A 23,538-nucleotide genomic window follows, 5' to 3' on the forward strand; every position below is an offset into this window, starting at 1 on the left:
AGCATTGAGCAAAGAAGAGGCTCTTACTTGGGGCATACAAAATACAGTGCAGTGTTGCAGCTTGTCTTCTCTGATGATTTCCTCTCTTACTTCAAAAACACAAACGTGGTAGTGACAAAGTTTCTACCTTAAAATCTGAGGAGCTGAAAAGCTGATTTTGAAGACGATTACACTGGTGATTACTAGCACACTTTTCTTACACATTACATTAAGAATTTTTTTATGGGTAGCCGGAGGCCAAAGCACAGTCTGTTAGTAAACACTTTTATAGAAAAAGGTTATTTGAGTATTTCCCCTTACCATAGGTGGTGGACAAAGTTAGACTAGATTGCAATGGAAAATTTATTTTGCAAAATGGATTATGTGGTGAATTTCAACTCTTCATCTTCCTACTGTAATTTTATTAATTTTCTATACTTCATACTAATAAACCTTATTTTTGTATTTGTTGTAAAAAAAATAAAAATAAAAATAAAAAATCTAATTGCTCAGTACTAAATACAGAATACCTTCTATTACTATTTTAATTTAATTTTCTTGGAAAATACTTGTGGTGAAGCAAAGATTCCTGGGCGAGCTACCAGTCTTGTCACTGGGCTTTAAGGATACTTGATGCAAAACAAAACAAAAAATACCTACAGAGTTGTCTAAGTACAGATCTTGTTCAGTAAATGAAGTATTCCCATTTAAAAATTTTGGTCTATAGAAAGACCTACTCTTTGAGTGTGACAGAAACAGAGTTTTGTTATTTTCTATTGAATTGAGGCAATTGTACATGCAAACAAGAATTCTGGGATGAAAATCAGTATCACACCTTCCAGTCTTTAAAGTAGTTTAAATCTGTAAGAAGAACACATGCTTCCAAGAAAAGGTAGCAAGGTAGAAAATGGGACAACAGTTTCAAATTAAGCCATGTGGATTGATTCAAATTATTTGTATTTTTTGTCTCAAAAACATGTCCTGTAGAAGCCAATGGAAAAATTTACCTCTAGGATAATGTCTGTATCATAAGTAACTCAGAGCATTAAGCTCTTCAAACCCTTTGTTATGTTTTAAGCTGATGTGCATGCTCAAGGAGGAATGATGCCTGCCTTATTGATCCCTGGAGAAATGTACCTTGATGTTTTGTGTTTTGTATGCGATGAAATAGATTATCCGATGTGCACTTAATGACAGTTTGATTGGTGTCCCATAGGAATTTGAGATATTTCATTTGCTTGCTTTTAATTACATCTCCCGTTTTAGCCTTTTCACTTCTTTGTCAATGTAAGCCAAATACAATCACTTAGAAGGCACTGATAGTTCATTTTCTACTTAAAATATAACAAAAAAGGTCAATTTAGGTGAACAAAGCAGTTGCTGCAACAGCAAGTTCAGTTCTTTAAAAAATGGGACACGAAATTCAGCTCAGATTTCTGTAATTCTGGAAAATGCAACAATCAGAATATATAAAAAGATGAACTTTCTGCAACTGTATTTTTTAATCTCAAAAATTGTTTTTAAAGTTTTCCATCCAATGTATATTCACATTTTAAGACAGTGAGATCCTTATACAGCAGCTCTCCATAGACAGGGTTGCTGTGTTGGCTTCGGGGTAGAAGACAGCACAGTATCAAGCCCTTAAGGTGTTACACTCTTCCACTTGAAGAAAAGGTTGATGAGCAAGTCATTTTAAAGAAAGCTTACAAGAGAAATTTATGAGCTCTCTTCTATGGGAGAGCGCTTATTCTCCATTCGGCTTTTGTCAAACATTTTTAACAAATTGTAATAACCTTTGTCATATCTCATTTTCCTGCATAAACAAGTCACATTGAAACTATAAATGATGGAAAATTTAATCCACATGGCTTGCACTATCAAAACTGTTAAACTGTATTCTTTTCCACCATGTCAGCAGAGCATTATCTGTTTTATAGAAATGTTGAAAAGATTACTTTTTAAGGGAGATACCACAGGACCTGCGTAAATATCCTCCTCAAGCCTGCACTAGCTGACGTTTTCACTTTCAGTTATTCCTGAAGATAGGAAAATGCTCCAGTGTTTGTCTTTTGGCATCCCATTGGAGAGGTTATTTCCACCCACCTCCAAAATTGACTGCTCAGAGATATGAGGAAGGGCACTGAGGCTCACAAGAACTGTCAGTTTTCTGCCTGCTTTCCTGTCTTAAGCATGCATGTTTTCTCAAGGATGGTACACCAGCTCTCAGTCTAACAGATGCATATTTTTACCCATATGGGATTTTAGTGCCTTCCAAATTGTGTGTGTGTGTGTGAATAACTGTAACCTCTGTAGACCAGCAGATGCTCTTTCTCTGTCCCTGTCAGCTCCATGGCACACTGAAGCCATGAAGTTTCCCTTTCTCAGAGACCAAGGGAGAGTGCCAACTGCATCGAGCCAAGACAGGGACCTTGTGCAGAGCAGCCCACTTACCAGATATCTATCACTATGCTTTTTGTGAGAGCTGTTCACCAAAACTAATAGTCCCAAAGGAAGTAAAACAGTGCCATGATCAACAATTTGTTTCCTTCCTTCCTTTCTTGGGTTTTCCCTGGGTATTGCATCCATTTCTCTGAACATCCGACAGGTGCTATACATCCAGGATAATCTTCAGGACATTTACTTATTTAACGCCTCACATGTGTTTTACACATTCAAGAATTTAAAAAAAAAAATCATTTAAAGGTGATACTTGGGTACTCAGTGCTAAGAAAACTCCTGGCTGCTAGCTATCAGAAAGAATTACTGAAGGGGGAGGGGGGGGGCCTCTTTTAGGTCCTTTGTAAGCTCAAACCTTGTGAATGCAAGCAACATTCTGTAAGTTTTCAAGTAATTGCCTTAATTCTGACTTTGTACCTGGGTGAAAAGTAAGAGCTACTTGTTGGTCATAGTTAAGGTTAGAAAAAGCTTTCAAACATTTTTCACCTTCCATACAAAATCCAAGACAATGGCACTGACAGTGGTTTACAAACAAGTTTTGGCCATAATCCTGAATATCCTTGTTCTTATGGGCATTAAATTAGACCTCAAATAATACTGGAACATAACTCTGGTGGTCTAATTGCTTAATTATGTCACTTCAACAGTGGTACACTTTTATTATTTGCAGAAGAGGTCATAAAACTGTTTGCAGATGTTTAACTTTTGATTATTTTAATTCTAGCAGTAAATAATGTAGCAAAATAGCTTTTAAAGATCTTCACTGAGTATATTTTTTATGCTTACAATGTTCTCTGAGTAATGTTTTAACAATTTTTTAAGCTGAACATCCTCTGCCATATGAACATCCCTTAAATCACGAACTATAGTAAAACTCTGTTGAAAATTAAATAAATGGAGAATTGGTAGTTCCTAATTAACCAGTAAGAAAAGTTTATGAGAGGCAGATTGAATAAATATCAAAGCTTCTGAGTTATATTATCTTTCATAAATTGGCTTTTCTCCAATTAGTGTATGCTTTCAGAAGCCAGGGAAGAAGATGAAAGGATCTGCATCAAAATTGATTACTGCTGAAACAAAATGGAAGCTGCTGCTTTTGATAAAATACATGACTGTGGCAGTACTTGAATAATTTTATGGGAACTTGCTGCCTAAGGCATATGTTTTACTGTCTGATACTAAATGCATGAGGAAAGACCATCTGTTTTTTTCAGCATGAACAAATATATGATCCAGATTGAACCACTAGAGGCCAAATATAATTGCTTTGTGTTTTGCTTTGCACCGCTCTGTACCTATGGCAGCATCCCCTTGTATAGCATGTATCACAGCACACAGTTCCAATGCTGGCATTTGAAAATACTTTTTCCTCTGTTATGGGGGGGGTATAAGATGACTATCCAGGGCTTAATACAAACCTCTGCACTTCATCTGTCTGTGGAAAAAGAGTTTGTGATAGAAAAGTACAACTTCTGATATGCTTTGACCAGCAGACCTTTGAACGTGCAGGTTTTATTTTTACTGGACAGATCCTTGTTGATGTCCAGCCAAGTGGAAGACATTGCTGTGTCCTCCATGCCTTCAGCTCTTGCTGTGGAAATGGAGAGGCTTTCCTTCCATGGGCTGAGTAATCAGATTAAAGTAGAAAGGTTGGAAGTGACTCCCAACTGGTCTACTTTGAAGGAAGGAAAGCAAGTCAGTGGCAAATAAACTACATAAAACGTTCCAGAACACTTAATCTTTTGACGTTTTCTTTGCTAGTGTTATGTTTTATAGCACCTAAAAGTATGCCTTTAGTTTTACAAAGCTAACAGGACTGGGTTTCTTCCCTCCCCCAAAGTTCTTATACTCTAATTTTAGATATAACATGCTGAATAGCAGGAAAAAAAGTGTTCAGTGTTGGAGGGAGGAATGAGGGATAGAGGGGCAAGATTCAAGTGTGTGGGTGGATAAATGCAAATATTTTCCTTTTGTTCTTTAATAATAATTAATAACAATGCTCCATTTTTTTGTAGAGTTTCTGGAAAAAATGAGAACAAAAGGTTATAGAGATTTGGAAAAATATCTTTCCAAGACTATTCTTATGTACTGCTGTGGGGATTGTGTCTGCTTTTCAAGGATATCTGCAGAACTATGTCTACCAAGTGCTAATCTAAACTGTGCACCTGACTTTCCTGAATATTTACTTTTGATTAATATACTGCTTAACTGTACTGGTTCGCTCTCTTGACTCACTTTTCCACTCTTATCGTGAATTAACACTTTGCCCACACTGATCTTCTAAACCACAGTCCTGAGGAACTGTGGCAATTCATCACATGTGCTGGGTTCATGGAGGATGGTTTTGTGACTGCAGGACCGGGCTGGGACTTAAAAGGTTCAGGTTTATCTCACAGTTCTGCCAAAGACTCCGTGTAGCCTCAGGCAAGTCCCTTACCTTTTCCATGCCGTGGTCTCCAGCTGTGATATGGGAACAACAAACTTTCTTTTTTCCTAGTGCGTCTGTTTTCTATAATTATGCTACAAGAGATCTCTTCCAAGTGAAAACTTGTACTGTGTGTTTGGACAAGACCCAGTACAACTGGGCCTCGAATTTAGTTGGTATTACAGGAATACAACTAAACAAGAGCAATTTTTAATACCTAAGAACAAAGAATGCAAGAAAATGTAATTTTAACTGATTCAGGACTAAAGAAATCCAGCAAAAGGAAATGACAATCTTTTATTGTAAATTCTTAGTCACTTCTTAATTTTATTTTGCCCTCTGTGCAAGCCTCAACTAGAAGAAACCACATTTATGACTATGCCAGTAGGATGTAATTAGAGGGGGTTTGTATCCGAAGACTGCAGAAGCTGAAACTACCAGCAATGTTCTGGGAGATTTTCTTTTAAAAACAAAGGTGGGGGAAGGAAACAAACTTGCTCACAAGGTGGATATTCATGAATTGGATCAGTCTTTTATGAAACCTTTAAGCAAGTATCTGCTGATCTCTATCCTTCTTTAGTCTTGAAGATAGATTTGCCAAAGGTATGTGACAGAGACTGCTTTACCCTCCTGCATACCATGAAACCACCATTTTATTTACAGTTCTTGATAGAGTTTTTACACAAAGTCCTATCAGATTTGATTTTCAGAACAGAACTTCTTCCCTGCAGTTAAGTGATGTGCTACAGCATATGCCTCCAACGTGTTATTGCATTGCACATTAGATTTTCTAAGAGAAATTCCAACGAAATGGACTTACATTTTTGTCTAATGTACTACATATATTACTACACTGGTGCATAATGGAAAGTCAGTATAAGGGGAAGAGCAATTTTAGCTCCTGAAGCACGTGTGGGCAGATACAATAACATATTAATGTTTGTATCCAGTAGTTAGAATCAAAGAATAATTTAGGTTGGAAAGGGCTTCTTCAGGTCATGTAGAGCTAATTTCAAAGTCATATCAAGGCCTTTCCCAGCTGAGTTCTGAAAATCTCCAGGGACAGATATTGCCTTGCTGGTCAACTAGTTCACTGCTCAGTCAGCTTCGTTGCAATTTTTTTTCCTTATAGCTAATCATAATTTTCCTTCCTGCATATTGTGTCCTCTCTGCCTCTTCTGTAACCAGAGTTGGATAGTTGACAGTCAGAGATCTTAGCCTCCTCTTATTCAGGCTGGGCAAACCCAGCTTTGCTCAGCCCCTCATGAGTGTTTGAGCTGCAGCCCCTGACCACCATGATGGCTCTCCACTGGCCTCACTTCAGTTTGTCCATCTCTCTCTCATGTTTCTGGAACAGATTTCAGTCTCTTTTGTATCAGGAAGGAGCCACTCATACTTTCCTGCAGATATATCCCTGTATTAATTGAAATACACATTCCTGCTGGGTTAGAGCAAGAGTCTAGCAAGAGTCCCAGCAATTCAGACAGAAGCCAAAGGCCTGCCCTTTTTTTTAGTTGATTGGTTGCCCAGAATGATTGACAAGTATTTTAAGGAGGAAAGTATTGAAACATTGATAGAGTCAGCTATTACTACCTGCAAAACACAGTGCAAGTGCTAGAATTTAGGATATAGAACATGTACTACATTCCTTGCATACTGAATGGTATCTTTCAATGTGCTACTTATGCAGTTCATGGTATTGTGGGTGAAGTGAACTTTTCTTCTGATCCGTTTCATAGAAAACAGTTTTCACCAGCACAGTGGCATTGTTATTGGCAAAGCAGTCCTGTAGGAAAAGATATTCCTTGTCATCCATGGTACAGGCTTCAGGGAAATACCAGTTCTTCAGGCTCATGTCTGTAAACACTACATGTGTGCTATATGCTGCAAGAAACAGGCATGGGATACACAAGAATTTCTACAGTGATATGGGGTGTCCATATCTGCCACACATAGAGATTTGACAGTGTGTTGGTGCTTTGCTTCTCCTGCATGCATTTGTCAGTACCGTGAAGAGTGCAAGTTCAAAACTGCGGTCATGTTTTCCCAGTTGTGATCACCTGTGTAAAACCCTCTTGACTCACTCCTATGCTTTAATTTCTTCCATTGATTGTATGATACTGAGTTTGTTCCAGGAATGAAAGCTAGTCATTTAGGGCAGTGATGCCACAGCCCAGCTGCCTTTGAAATTCTGTTAGTTTGTACATGAACTCTGTTGAAAAGTCATAGCAGCTAGATGCAATATGTATCTTAGCTCTTAGATAATCACATACAGCAGACATCTGTGATCCACTGTGGGAGAAATGATCCTTCAGACTAATGAGAGAACTCTCCCATTACTGATCTTTCTTTCGAGCCACTAAGAGTAGCTGGACTGGATAAATGCACAGGGTTGGGAAACCAAAAGTAGTGTCTGTGTATATTGGTCATTTCACTAAGAAAATCTTGATTCTTATGTTTGTTTACATTAACTCTACTGGCGCTGCATGAAAGTCTTTAGAATTATGAAGAGACTGTTCAAATGTCTTTAGTGAGCTTAGTAGTAATTGAATTCCCTTTTGTTAACAAAGACTGTTAATTGATAGTCTTCTTTTAATGTTGGTGAAGTAGGATCTACTGGATCAGGGTTCTGAAAAATATTAACAATTATTAATATTCTTTCTTTTTCAGTTTTCTCCTTGTGTTTGGTTGCTTGATTTTGTCCGTGTTTTCCACTATTCCTGAACACACAAAACTTGCCTCTGGTTGTCTCTTCATTTTGGTAAGTGAAACTTCTAAATACAAGACAGTTTTACAGATACTTTTATATACATTCAAATCCTCTTCCTCACCATGGAGAGAATAATGTAATTCTTGAATACTTTAAGAAACCAGACTTTTTATCATGATGATGAAAAGATAATAAAAAGGATTCTACCATCTTTTTCTTTAAAAACAAGTCAAGACTGTAAGTTTTAATAAAGTACTGTATTTCATCCTCTTTTTACTTGAGAATTGCTGTGTTTTGCTACTAATAGTCTTTCTACTGCAGTTTGGCAGTGACTGAGCATGAAAGACCTTTGATACTGCTGCTGCCATTTATAAAGTCAGTATGTAGTAAGAGGCACTTATACTTAAAATAGGAAATAATTTTGGTATCTTAGATACCAATTTGTGCAAGCTATTGGTGGATACTGACATTTTAGTGGCAGTTGCTGCAGTAGGATGTGGTAGTTTCATTATTTCTTCATAATACATGCTTTGTGTTATGTTTATCTTTTTTCCCTTCTGAGGTAGATATAAATGGCTTTAATCCCTAAAAGCGCTTAGCATTTTTCATGCATTGTATGGATGCCACTTTATTCATCTGCTTCTTGATGGGCCATTTAGTTCTGCAAGTGATGGCCTGAGGATAAGCGGTAGTGGTCATTAAAATGTCACTGTATACCCAGAGTTACCATGGTTATTTCAGTTCCATGTACACAGAAGACTGTGGCTTGTTAGGTAGTGCCTGCGGTGAAGTAACTGTTGACAAATGCCAACATTTTAATTGTCATCACTGTATATAACTGAGAGAACTAGTTTTGAGAACAGCTTCCTAATTAATTATGGTGTGAGCAGTCCGATAAAAATAATTGCAGTGTGTGGTATGCCTCCAGAGCACAATGTGCTACTGCATCCAGATACCTGAACTAAACGTCCTGAGCTTGCTAGCTGCAGAAGTGTGGTGCTCTGCACCATCTGATGGTGTTGTTTCTTAGCAGAGTTAATTAGGGAGAACCATGCTAAATATGGTATTCTGCTTCCTAGCCATGTTAGCCCTTTTATTTATTTATTTATTTATTTATTTTTCTGGAGAAAAGATCAAGTGGCATTAAGACAGCTAAAAGTGATCAGGTTTAATCCTGTACTCCTATCTACTTCCATTATTTGCATAGTTGAACAACACTTTGCAGATGGAAGTTTGTTTGAATGCTCTGTAAATAATTGCGTTATTGCAATTATCACTACACTAATTGCTAAGGTTTTCTAGTATAGAAAGTGGGAAAATTTGTTTTGTCTGAAAACACCCATTTTCAGATGGAAGGTGCCTTCTTGACAGGTAGCCTGTTTCCCTGTATGCTTATGCAAATTAGTTGCAGAAAAGCCATTTTTTCTGACAGCAAATATGTGTTTCCCTTGAGCCTCATATTAGTTGATTGTGCTGGTACGCTTACCGCTGATTCCTCAGCTGGCTGATAAACACGTTCCCTGTGGTTTTATGTGGCTCACCTGAGAGCCTTACCATGGAAGAGCTCTGTGAAGTCCTGGGTTTGCTCCCATGGCTAGGTTGAGGTGCGGGAGCTCCATTAGCCCATACCCCAGTCCTTGTAGAGGTGTCCTTCAGCAGAGCTGCATTGTTTGGGGTTTGGTGCATGAAACTTTACTGCGCTTCCTGCTGCCATGGCCTCAAAGATGGAGTTTGTCCATCTCAATAATTCTGACGTCTTCTGTCATCCTCTGAACACAGAAATGTCCCTAAGGAGGACCCCAAGGAGGGTGGATAGTTAATCCTTGAAGCATTGAAGCTCTAGTAGCTTGGTCCAACATTTCTATGCTATAGCCTTGTGTGTTCAGCAAACCCTTGTCAGGAATAAATCTAGTGATGACGAATTTTACGGCTCCTGCTGTGGGTCTCTAATGGAGAAAAATATAAACACAGCAAAGTATGAAGTTCCAGAAGCAGGCTAAAGCTGACTGGTTTATTCCAGTTTGCTGCTGCATGATTTGCTCCCTCTCTGCATACTGAATCATTAGCTGATATTAGTAATGTTATCAAAGCAGGCTTTTGCAACCGCAAAATAAGAAAATAATGCAGTTCTACATTAAGTCATGAGTAGTTGTTTTGGCTGTGCCAACAAATAATTACAGTCACTAGAGTTTCCACAACCTTTTACTTGCAGTGATTCACACAATTCTTACAAGTGTGTCATTTAGTAGAGACAGTTGTATTAACTATCAGAGGTCTGCTTTAATACTGTTTTGCTTCGTGCTCGAGATGGAAGATAGATGTTTATTTTCTGATGAAGTACAGTACAAATACAACAATCTCTAGAGCTGCCTGCTGGGTTTCTGTGAACTGTTTGCTTCACAGATTTATTCCAGATGGTCCCCCCTAGAGCCATGTTAATTGGCTAAAAAGCTAATGTAATGTTCCTTCAGCTTAATACCTGAGCTGCTGCTTGCACCAGCACCTGTGACTTTTGATATATTGCAGCTATTTGCAATTACATGGGAAGGTTAAAGAAGGAAGTGTAAATGAGGTAAGTAAACCTTTCCTTCCTTCTCAGAAAGGCCAGAGGAGCTGAGGAGATTACTGTTCTGCAATCAGTCAGTTCCATTTATCCATCTCCCTGAGCCTCACCTTACAAGGGAGCAGAGAACATAGCCCCTAATCACTGCATCCTAAGTGCTCTCTCAGAAAAATACAACAGAGTGCAATAGCTCAAAGTAAATAATTGTTTAGGAAAGCAGTATTAGCTGAGGGCTTCTGAGCGTCAGCAGTGGTTAATGGACTTGTCTGGACTGCAGAAATTCCTGAGCTCTGCTCCCAAGGCTAGCACAAAGCTGCCACGCTGCGTCAGGCTGTACCCAGCCAGGGCTTCAGTGCTGGCATCTGAACAAGCACTGCTGGATTCCTAGGTACCCTCTACTTATCTGGGGGCCTGTCAAGGGAAATGCGCTTAGTATTTGGGTTTTATGCTTAAAATGAAAGCCCTTTAGATATGTTAAGTGTATGTGAAATATTGCTACATCAGTAATGAATCTGGTTAGATTTTATTCCAGAAATAATAAGCCTAACCAGAGGGAGAGCATCAGATACAACTCCTTATACCTACAATTATAATTATGCTTTAGCCTCATCTGAGCATATAACTTCTGGCACTCAAGCTGTAGCAGTGATATATACCAGACAGACAGTAGAATAAAATCTACTTCAACATCAAAAAAGCCACAAGCAGCTTAAGAATCCAACTAACACAGCAAGAAAATAATCTTTGGTGTATTGCTGATCTCCTACAAGTACATTTGCTGGCGCTTTATCAAATAGTACACACAAGGGAAGTAAAACTTGGGCTGGGAAGGCAAAATCAAATCTTTTGGGGACGATAGCCAGGAAAGAGTATATTTGGAACTGTAGGGAATTCGCTCTCATGATCAAACTTTCTATATTTTAAGATCATTTTCAGCTAAAGCTATGTGAATAACTGGTTCACTTCTATTTGTTTGTTGTCTATTTGAGAAAATAAAATAATTTGACTTGACCCACAAAGAGCTGGCGAATCAGAAAGTCCAGAAAAAGTCTTGGATCAGATTAGATGCCTCATTTGACCTGTGATAAAACATTCTTTGTGTATTTGAGCACTTTAGAAATCTTGGCTTAAAAGTAAAATTGACGCTGTAGAAACGAAACATCATTTTCATTTGAAGTGACAAAGTAATCTTTTTCTTTTTTTTTTTCATTATTCTCATTTTTAAGCACATTGGAGAGATTGCAAAACTCATGAATTTCTGCAGAACTTGTTTTGTCAATTCTATTTTGTGTTTTTCTCTGAGAAGAGCTGAGATAGAAAGCTATACACAGTTCTACAGAATAAGGACCTCGGAAAATGTTCTCTAGGAACATGTTCTTCAGGCAGAAATAGTTCCCAAAGACATAAAAGCAGACAGCGTACAGTAGATGAAGCTAGCTTCTAAACTTACTGTGGTCACTTACATGAATCCAAAAGGAGAGTCTAGTAAGTGCTTCTAGCAATTAAGCTCTTCCTAAGATTTTTCTCTTCTCATATATTCCCATAAATGAAATGTAGAAAGAGGATGAACATTGGTTAGAAAACATAGGGTATAGCTGCCCTGTAACAGGCAAGCACATATTCAATTTGTCTCTGATTTAGGAAAGTGAATCCATCCACAGAAATGTAATCATACAAATACTAGCTACAAAATTTTAAGGCTGGGCAGAACATATTAAAAAAAAAAAAAAAAAAAAAAGAAAGAAAAAAAAGAGAGAGAGAGAGATTCCTCTGTTCAAAAAGTCACATATTTTGATTTAGATTTATTATCCAAGAACTTGAATCATCTTATAACACATGGATAAAAGACCACCAGACCTGAGCAGAGAACTAAATGGATGGCTCTGTAGGACAGGCTAACAATGCACAGAAGGAAAAATGAATGATCATGAGAGATTTCAATCATAGATACATCTCTAACAAAAAAAAAGCTAGGGTATAGACCACAGTTATTACAGTTCCATTGATTCTTTTCCAAAGAGAAACACATGAACTAATCCATGAGAAAAAATCAGTGATTTTCAAGTTTGCTAGAGGTTGTAAAAACTCAGAATTGGTTTTTCTCAGAAAATACTCATTTTCAATATTTCCTTTCATTCCAAATCAAAGCAAGGATTTTAAATTTCAAAATTTCTCTATAGAACTCTTTGAAAAATTTCACCTGTTATATATTTGAAACTGAAGTTATCAAGAACAGAATAAGAGAGGGAAATGTATTTTTGATAAGGTCAAAGCCTCCATATTTTCATTGTTGTTTGGATTCATATGTTCTACTATTGTAAGGCGATAACATGAGCATAAAACAATTCTACTGTATCATAATAAACTACTTATTAGCTTTGAAAGAATATAGTCTTACCCTTTCAAAATAAACAATTTCATGTCTTTGTTAATTAAATTGATACTCTCCTGTTATGTATACTCAATTCATGAAATCAGAACTGACTGTTACAAGAATTTGCAGCAGATCTCATTAAAACCGCCCAAGAACCTTTGTGTGCAAACAGAGCTGACTTCCCATCTGAAACCTAAGTTCTGGTTGCATTTTTCCAAAGTTAAAAGTTATTAGGAGGAAGTCTTACTGAAGACAAAAATGTAAATGAAATGTTGAAGTTATTTAAAAACACATCAGTAGATGTCCCTAAAGCTGTAATTCTCCTGTTGTAAGGCAGCACTGGCACTCCCAACCAACCAACAAACCTCTAAAACAAATACTCACACACTGTATCTATGGAGAGAGATGAAAGTAACAATAAAAATGATTTCATAACAAATGAACATGACACCATATATAAAACTGTGAATGTATCTATGAAAAATCTATTGTCAACAGTGCTAAGTGTTTTAAAACACACTTCAAACATATCAGAGAATAAAAGTCTTGATACTGGCATAACCCTATTACTGATATGGTTCTGGGCTTGATTATATTGTCTGTAACATTTTGTACATTTTTTTTATTTCATTCTTCTTTACTAAGGAAAAACAACCTTTATAGAAAGAAGAATGAAAAATCACGCATTGAATGAAATCAATTTTTTCTCTTGTAATTAAAAAATGCAACGTATTATGCTTCTAATGGGAAAGCTTAAATGGGTTTGATGACTAAAGATGACTAAAACAGCATTATTACACATGGTCTGCAATCAGGACAAAGAAAAATCTCATAGCCGAATCACTTTAAGAAGGTAGGATAACTACAAACAGTTACCGCAAGTGCTACAGCGTTCAACAGCAAATGCAGTAGCAGGCAAGAGAGAGTTTCAGAGTCACTGCCAGAGCATTTGCCAGGAAGAACTACTTACCAGGTGTCCTCCAGTAAGAGATCTCCATTTACTGTGCAATGTAAAGATCACTGGAGTTGTTTCTGATTCCTTTTGTTTTCCCAGCACAGGAAAGACTAGCATTGCTTCAAAGGCAGAGAATATATTCTTAAGAGGGAAAGGACTGGCAATGTTATTCAAAAAAGGGCCTTTTAGCCAGCCTTTCAAGAGGCCACTTTCTGTAGGAGAACACTCACGACTTGAGGATTTGGAGATTAAGAGTGGAAAAAGGAGAGAATTCAATGTTAGTGATGAGGTGTCAGGGTTCAGATTAATAGGGATATAATTCTTTGAGGAGGGAAAAGCACATCTCCCTTTAGACTAATCAACACATCATCCTAAAGAACCAAACCAGCTGTCCCTGACCTCCTTTAAGGACAAATGAGCAACATTCCCTGCACAACCGCTCTTCCATGACATCTTTACCTTTTTATCAGTTTAAGTGATAACAAGGTAGCAAGGTAAACCTATTCTAAGTCATAAGTATAATATTTTATATAGATGCAGATTTGTAATAGTTTATGCTATAGTCTGCAGTACTGAACTTCATTAGCTTCATGGCGGTTTGATATGGTTTCAGACTTCTTGTATAGGTAGCAAGAACTACCTCATTAAAACAGCCAACAAACAGGTAGTGTAGGTTGCAACAGTAAAAAATGGATTGATATCAAAGTCCATCAGAAATTTAGACCTGATTTTTTTAGGGAAATATTGATTTTCCAGATGGAAATGCAGAATATATCTCTAGAGGAAAGCCAAGGTATGAGGTTATAAAGTTTAAGGAAAAGGTCTACCAAACATTATATTATAAAAGGAAAAGGATGCTGAAAAAGGCAGAATATCAGTGATATGAAAGCTGTTTGTAAATCTAAACCTAAACCCCCACGGTCTGAGTAACATACAGAAACTGTAATCCACTTAGTCACTTTGCACAGATGTGACAAAGCATGCAAAGACATTTCTCACTACAGCCAAAACGCGAAGTTTCCTCAAGCAAGAGAAAAGGTCTGCTCACAAGATTTAGTTTAAAGACTGCAAAATCAAGCAAATAGATACAAAATACAGATAAATATCAAAATTATCTGCAAGGATCAGGTGCAGAAGTATATTCAAAGACAGTTTAAAGTTTAGATGATGACAAATACAAGGAGACACACAGGAACTAAGTTCAGTCCTGACACTGTGAACTGGGGGTGAGATACAATGATGAATTAGCAAAATAAGCACTGGTCATTTAAAACTTGGAGGTTTACATTGAGCGCCTAAGGAAAGGGTGTATTCCATGGACAGGATAATAATTTTGGTATCAAATCTGAACCAGACAGGAATTGGCTGATTGCACCATATGAAGATATGAGCACAGGAAACGAATGTCTCACAAAGATATACGTATATGTTTTTAAGAGGATGTGGAAGGGTTTTGCTCTTCTCTTTTTCCAGGAGACCAAAATCCCAGAGCCTAGAAAAGATAATACAAAAAGCTGAAAAATACTCAGCAAATGGCAGAATTTGTAAAACATGAGATGTGGTATACTGGATTTCAAAGTTTAATTGTTGGAGCAAAAAGAAGGGACCAAGCTAACTTTTTCATTGAACCTAGGAAGTTGAATAAAAATATTATAAATGAAGACTTGTGCAAGTAACAGAAATGTCTGGTGAGATTACAGAAGCAAATATGTTCAGTAAACTAGATGCATAAGCAGGATTTTGGCAGATTGGATAAAGTACGTTCCAAGTCCAATTTGCCAAAGTTTACCAGTTGTCAGATAACACTTTCTTGAAATTGCTTTCTGTGTTTGGTACTGGAAACATTTCAGAGCACATAATCCCAGATGCCCAGAGGTCTCCCAATAATCAAAATGTACATCGATATGTTTCTAGGGAAGCTCCATTAAAGAGCTTTAGGAATATTTGGGAAAATTGCTTAAAGAACATAGCAAATATAATTTGCAGAATCTCTAGGTTTTATCAACTCTAAGCACACTAAGACCAAAGAATAAAATAACAAATATCCCATCCCCCTCCACTTTATAGCACATCAAATGTTCTCAGTTAATTCACATACATGTGTTCAACCATAACAACTAGCCTAAGCCCCTTGCATCAATGCAAAATTAGCATGGATGCCAGAGCATAAAAAGATTCAAAGTCTGTGCTGGCTCTGGCACCCATTCTACATTTCTTTTGGACAGAGTGAAAGATATCAAATTCTTCACAAACATTTCAAAAGGAAGATCTGTGAGCTGTGTAGCTACAGAGACATGTGCTTGAACGTCTGCCTGTAACATGTGACATCAGAAACTTGACTACAGCAGAAAAAAATGTGTGAAGAAAACACAAAGGAGATGCGAAGGCCTGGGTACAGCTGTACAGAGCTTCATTGTTTTCAATATGCAGATAATTTTAAAATTAAAATAAGACCATTCATTGCTGATACCTCACTACAGAGAAAGAAAACATGAACAAGCACAAGGCAAGATACAAAAATGCTTGGAAAGCAGAGAATTATTCTATAGTGTGAGTTCTATTAATATTGTCTCCATTCAGGAACTATCTCAGAAACGTAGTTGTACCTGACATAAACTAATGATCTGGAGCAAAGCAGTGGTTGTCAGTGGGAGGCACTGGAAAGCACGATATTTAAGAATGATGCTGTGTCTGGGGAAGAGTAGGATGGACGTGACGAACAGCAGAATCAGCATTTCCCATGGCCGTTTTCCCAATTTGAGAAAGAGTTTTCAGTTATCACCAGGGTCTTTCTGGAAGAACTACATCCACCGAAATTTAAGAGCCAAAAGGAGTATGTTTGCCCACACATGCACTTGGATGGTAAGCACCATAATTTGCAAGTGCAGTGGTGAGAAATGCACTTTTGGCAATGGATCCTGGAGCTTCTGTGGCATTTGTTTCTGTGGCATTGCCAGCTGTCCTATGGTTTCTGTCCTTCCTCTGTGGATGCAGAGGAAGGTTAGTGTAGTATCAGTGCTAGGAAATAGGTCTGCTATGGTAAACACTCTATAAGGGATGATGACAAACATAATTAAATGGTAGCTACCTAATTCTGCTAAGTGTTTTTGCTACCTGATTCAAATCTGCTTTTGCTTGACATAGAAATTCTGGACTTTTTTCTATTGTAAGTGAGTAAAGAAGCATGACTGATAGGTGACATTTCAGGTAAAAATTACAAAGAGCTAAGAATGAATTGGATAGCAGAAATCATATGTAATACGTGGCTAATTAAAGCTGAGCATAGACTGGGATTTTAATATTATGTCAATGTACTTGTAGCTGTGTATTAAATTAAAAGGCACAGAATGGATTTCTTAATAATCCTCTATTAATGTATAATCAACATGGGAAATCTTAATCATAATTTGAAAAAGCAAGTGTTGTAAAAGTATCACATTCATTACGAAACTGATAAATGACAAAAAAGTGCATAAATTTAATTTTGTGCTTATTGGGTATTGCACTGGGAGCTGAACTGAAGTCTCTGGTTGTGATTTATATCCCACTAATAGGGTCTACTCTGGGTTATGTTTTCAGATTTATGGCTGCCTCTCTCACTGCTAAACTGCAGTTGGGGAGAATTAAAACATTAGTTCCTGAAGTGTATATATGCATTTGTAGATATACTTGTTAGCTGTTTAGTTCAAAGATCTTCCCTTCTAATGCTGACGTAAGGATAATACAAATGGATTCAAATTACATAATTATTTTGAACAATAACATATGCACATATTCACATATGCTGATTTTAATCTGGAAACTGGCCAGCATAACAGGAGCATCCCTAGCGCTACAACAGCTTCTACAGCACAGCTATTTTAAATCCACACCTTTCTCAGGCTTCTCTGACAGAGTACCATTGCACTACCCTCACCTCCCAGCTGTGTCAGTGTAAAGTGGAGAGCCCAGATCTCGTGCTTTAAATCATTGGAGTTTTTTGTTGGTTTTGTGTTGTTTTTTTTTTTTTCCTTGAGAAAGGGGTGCAGAAGCTGAGGTATTATGTTCTTGCTTTAATTGAATGAGAAAACACTCATCTTCTTTGACTATGAATAATAAAGCATTGCTATTTGAATAGTATCACTATTCATCATGTGTCACCAGAATGAGATTTCAGCAGCTGGTGACATTCTTAAAACAGTCATCCGCAAATGAAAGAATGAAAAAATGTTTATTCTCCCTCTCTTCCAACTGATCTGGAAACACTGGACTTCCCTCTTTATGAATTTTCAGGGAAGAGGGGACAGTTCCTTAGCTGGTATCAGACAACATTGTCCCTCCTATTCCTCCTATTGTGTTCATGTAAAGAGTTTGCTGATTTACACCAGATGAGTATCTGCAGTGCAGCTACACTACAGAGGTGTCATCTTCAGTATGGAAGCACTTGTGGTCTGATTAAAGCTTATTTCAGGGGATTAATTTGACATGTTCAAGTCCCTGTTCTGGGCTGATAATGTCAATTATAAACCCAGTTCTCCTATGACCTGGCAGTCAGCTCTGTACTGAGTCTGCAGCTTTGTTGTCGTATTTCACTAGTCTTTGGAATAGGTGATATCACGACTTCCATACAAGAAATATAATTAAAATAACAGCAGAGCTATTGTCTTGTGGCTAGATTTCTTGTATCCAAACCTCGGCTTTTTTATGAATTAAAAAACAAAAAACAAAAAAACAGGAGCCTCCTGTAAGAACAGCTCAAAGTGCTCAACTTTGGTCATTTTCTAATCACGAAAATAACTCTAATTGCTTGAAATGATGGCCTACATCCAAGGCACCTGATTTCAGCAGCAGGAATGCAGCCAATTATTTTAAGTTCTAATAAGCAGTTATGTTAATGAACAAGGAAGCTATGATAAAAACATTTTTTGGCTGTTTTAATGTTACAGTTAGGGAAATCCTTATCATCAAAAGCTACCTGAGAAGCATACTAATATTCACAATTTCATTGTCATTAGCACCCTAATTAGATAGGCAAAAAAAATAAAAGTGCTCACTGTAGCTTCCGTGCACAAAGGTCCTGAAGGACCTTTTGCTAATAGAAACCTTGCTCTGGATGACCTCTTATTTTCCATCCATCTACGTAATCCTCATTGTCCCAGTGGCAGAGCAGCCAAGGCACATACAGATGTAAAAAATCTTCAGGAGCACACTGGCATCTGCATTCCTTATGTCAAAAGCAACTGAATCTTTTAAGCCCATGTGTTTTAGCCTTGCTTCTCTTGCATATGCATACCTCCATGTGACGATAGGAGCTGCATATGTAGAAGTTTTTCAGAATGAGATCAGTCTGGGTGAACTGTGCTTTGAGAAGGAAAAAAGACTTTTCCCTTTCTGAAGCACCAATGGATCTGCCATATCAGTAATAGAGGGGGGGCAACTGTAAGCTTAAATATCCAGAAAAGTAACAGCTGTGGTAACTGTGGAGCAGGGACAAAGGCAGCAGGGATTGGAAAAAGATGACAACATAGGGAAAAAAGAAGAAATGGTAAAGGCAAGGGCATCCTGGATGATCTTGGTAATGTTAATAAGAAGGGAAGGGCTAGGTTGCCAGTAAATCTAAACTTGCTCATCAGTTCAAATTCAGCCTTGCTGAATTTTGAAGGCGGCCAAATTTGTCCATAGTGGAGGATTTTCCCATTCTGTAGTAATAGTTGTTATTTTATATTTCATAAGTAATCCAAAATTAATGATATTGGATCATATTATGCATAGGACAAACATACTTGGTAGGTGTCATTTCTACAGTAAGCCTACAAATCATATGGGGTCTAATGATTTATTCCATTGCATGCCTTTTCAGTTATGTTCTGATTTTGTGTTTCATTTCCTAAGGAACTACAACCAAGTTATTCAAAAGCCTAGATTTATGCTTCTTTTTTTAATAAGCCATTCCAGATGAAATTTAAAAGCAAAACAAAACAACAACAACATCAACAAACTGATCTTATTTGGGTTGCATCCTCTCAATTTTTGTCCATGGAAAACCAAGAAACTCGTGACAGGGCAGCTGCTATAGGAACAGATAATGTCATTCCCTGGCCTAAGTTAACCTTGACAGAAATTTGAATTTACATTGTGATTGAGTGCACTGATTACTAAAACACTACTTATTTCTCAGTGGTGTGGGACTCTCTTTCTGGTTTCAACCTGAACCAATCCAAAATACAAAAAAAACTGGTACATATACTGCCATGAAGAGTTTCTTTTTGAATGCATTCACATTTTCTAGGAAAGTCTTTTTCCTGTAGATTTTATTCATGATATGTATTGCCTTTAAAATCAGTTGTTATTTGAGAAAGTAGGGGTGGCCAGGATATAAAGATCATTTTGAAATAACACTATTTCAGAAAGTGCAAAAATGAGCGTGAAATCCTATTTCCACCTTGTTCAGTGACTTTTCTGTTATTAAATCTGATACTGTATTTTAAAACCTCCCGAAGTTTGGTATGTGTGGAAGACTTGCAGTATTTTTAAAATCAGCATTCCAGTGCACAGAGCCATATTTAAAGTACTTGAGCTCACTTACTGTAACTACAGCAGCTGTTTTAAAAATTTCCTTAATTAGTAGAAAATTCAGTTAATTTTGAGAGAATATCACTTTGCATAAATTTATAATGTTGCTGGAAGTGGTAAATATTTTTCGTATGGAATGAACACAGACATTTCACATCATTTCTCCAAGAAAAATCTTATACTCTTGCCTCACACTCCTCCCAAAAAAAAAAAAAAAAAAAAAAAAAAGAGAGAGAATGCTTTTGCTTTTTTTCTTCCTCAGAACAGATATACCTCCATGAATTTTCACTTTGTGGTACATGTATATGTGTTTATGTGTGTGTGACAGAGAAAAATAGAATTTCTGCCTCTGAGATGAGACCGTGAAGGATACGAGACTTTCAAACATGCTTTCAGCATATAAAGACTGTTCATCTTTCTGTAACTGAGCAAGCATAGCAAATAATAATTGCTAATAGTAGTACAGATGACATACAAAGCTGCATAGCACTAATAGGAACTAGAATATTAAACTATCAAAAATTAACACTTTTCAATTTCTATCAGCAGTTTTATGATACTAATTTAACTGCAACGTAGCTGCAGTATAGTCCTTTGTGAGTAGTTAAGTGCTTTCCGTTCTTGCCAGTTCTCCACTGGGGAGGCCTGATGGGGTCTGGGATGTGACAGAGGATCTCCTGCCAGTGTGGTTCGGCTCCTGTACATAGCACTTCCCACACAGGCTGAAGGACGTCTGTGACATTTCAGAGTACTTACTGAGGAGGTGTTTCTTATGCATCTGTACACAGCATGTTTTCTAGGGAAACCAGAAATGTTAATGAAATAAACTGTGATTAGATTTTAACAAGAAAAAGATTTTATTGGAAGCAAAGAGTGTTTCATGCTTTGCTATCCTCCCCTCCTCCAGTATCTTTTACCACTACCCCGAAGAAGTAACTTCATCAAGAGAATCAGATGTCAAATGGCCTGGGTGCCTGCCAACGACCCCCATAAATTCAGAGACATCATCTAACAATGCGTAAACCAGATTTAACAATTCACGCTATAAAAGTAGTAGTTATACAACTAAAATACATATTCTTCCTTTTTTTTTTTTTCTAGTTTGCTTCTTTGTCCATTTTATTCTTGGTCTACACAGAATTTCCTATGAGGAAATGTATGGCATGATAGCCAACTATTAAGAAATGTTGTTACTATATAGGGAACTTTTTCAATTTTGCACATAATCCTTTCTAAAGTTGTGCCATAGCTCAGTCCATGGAATTAAGTTGAAGTTTGCTGAAGTAGGATGAATAAAAAGAAAACCTTACACAATAGCACTGTTTTTTCCATGTGTTCTTTTCTAACAAAAAAAAAAAAAGAAAAAGACTAACATATTCTTTAGCTGCATTTTAGCAAAAGGATCTTGTTCTGCTTTTGTGGTTTATGAATTCAATATGGAATTTGCAAAAGTAGAAATGAAGATACCGGTAAAGGTCTAAAAACTCTTTCAATGCAATGCAGTTGTACAAGCTGACATGTTTTAGGATGGAATACTGTGTTTTCAAATTGTTTTACGAAACCAAAATGCGAAAGCAAATTAAATTCACAATATGTCAATGTACTGCTGTTAATCCTGAGCTTGTAAAGCACCACTGCATGGCAAAATATTAATAATGTCATTAGTTCAAGTAAAGTAATGCCTGAGTTGATGTATGTGACATCTACAGCCTTATTGGCTTCCAGATTTTTAGAGTTTAAAAACATGCAAACTGTTTATTGGGGACAAGTCAATATTGAATCGACAGTCCCCTTGCAAATATTCGTCTTTTTAATTTACTTGCAATGTTTTGTTACTAGTGCTACACTAGTCCTTATCTTGTAGGAATAACAAGTTAATTGGCTGATAGGGACAGCTTTATCCTGAATATGGGAATGCATTCCCCTGCCAAAGAAAATACAGCTTTTATCCTCTTCTTCTTGATGAACTGCTTAAGAACCTCCTTCAAATATTTTTCTCCTTTTGCTTAACACACAAATTTTTATTTCATCATTTCAAAATGGTTAACTTTATGATGGCATTCTAGAAAAATATCTAAATTAAGTTAATAATTCTGTACCAGTATGTAGGTACTCTATCACTACATATTGTAGGGATTCAGATTTCCTTAAATTATAGAGCTGAACTGTGCTCAAAGCTCTGTTGCTGAAATTCTGTTCACCTCACTGTTGAACTGAATTTTTTTTTTCCAGTAACAACTGCATATATACAGGTTGAAAAGAACAGTCTTAAAGAAGATTCCAACGTAAAAGAAAAGCAAGCGAGGCAAATAAAGAAAGACTTTTGCATGTATTCATTCACAAATTATTCAGGGGCAGTTATACCTAGTGTGTATATTTGTTTACTGTATTACAAACAATTACGTACCCATTGTATGTAATTAAATTTGCATGTATCTTAACCTACTTCTGGGAATAAATTGATTACCTAAATACATCTTCATCATCTCAGTCAGTTCACCTGTATACTATTATTGTGGAGTACAATGAAGTTATATTTACCAAAACATTCAGCCTTCAAAATAAGAACTAATTTTATGGATGTGGATATATAATATATATCCCTTACTAGCTATGTAAACCACATGTGGTCTGATCCTCAGTCCAAAGTCCAAAATTATCCAAAGTCACTGGATAATTTTGCTTTGTTATTGCTTCTGTAGGATTCAGCCCTTCAGCATTCCATACTTAGTAGCTGATTTTAGCAGATATTTAGTGTTTCTCAGGTTAGACTTGAATGCTTCACCAGGAAGCTCTGTGGGATGTGTTTCCTCTATAGATGTGTGGCCATGCTGGGGAGCAGGATCCCAGCATAGCTTTAGGATCTTCTGGTGATAAAGATGGATCGCTAGACACACACAGTGATCATAAGTTTCTTGATGTTTCCGTGTTGGTTATCAGTAAAAGGCATTTTTGTTATTTGTCTTTTCCAGGAATTTGTCATGATTGTTGTCTTTGGTTTGGAATTTATTATTCGTATCTGGTCTGCTGGATGCTGTTGTCGATATCGAGGATGGCAAGGAAGGCTGCGCTTTGCAAGGAAACCATTCTGTGTAATAGGTGAGTATCCCAAGTCTAGTTTAAGACAAAAATAAAAAAGCCCTGCTCCCCTTCTATTTTACTTCTAAATGAAAACCAATAGAATCAGATTCTGTTTACAGTAACCAGGTGTAAATCCAGAATAGTTGTGGGTCAACTGTCATCTGACCAAGGCTTCTCTAGATATAAAATCACAATGTTCCTAAGTACCAGTCAGCACATGTTTCTCATGTTCTCCAGAAGCCATTTTCCCATGCATGTCATACAGCTGGCATCATGCGTACTGGAAGAATGAAAGGTTGAGAGCTGATCTCACTAAAAATCACAGGAGCTGCATGCATTTAATGACCACAGATATGAGACATCTTTTACATGCATGCAAACATGCCATGCACATACGTGCATACACTATGTATCCTCTTTATTTAAACTTCTGTGACTACAG

The 23,538-nt window shown here is 37.0% G+C and overlaps 1 protein-coding gene across 6 annotated transcripts in view; it reads left to right on the forward strand.

The window, feature by feature from the left end:
* Positions 1-23,538, forward strand: part of KCNQ5 (potassium voltage-gated channel subfamily Q member 5) — a 291,688-nt gene that overhangs the window by 196,715 nt on the left and 71,435 nt on the right. For all 6 annotated transcript variants that reach the window (XM_083830126.1, XM_083830130.1, XM_083830127.1 and 3 more), the window contains 2 exons: positions 7,532-7,622; positions 22,988-23,114. In XM_083830126.1, coding sequence (XP_083686252.1) covers positions 7,532-7,622; positions 22,988-23,114 — 218 coding nt within the window. The remainder of the gene's footprint in view (positions 1-7,531; positions 7,623-22,987; positions 23,115-23,538) is intronic.

The sequence above is a fragment of the Anser anser genome, assembly GCF_964211835.1.
Source record: "Anser anser genome assembly, chromosome: 3".
NCBI lineage: Eukaryota > Metazoa > Chordata > Aves > Anseriformes > Anatidae > Anser > Anser anser.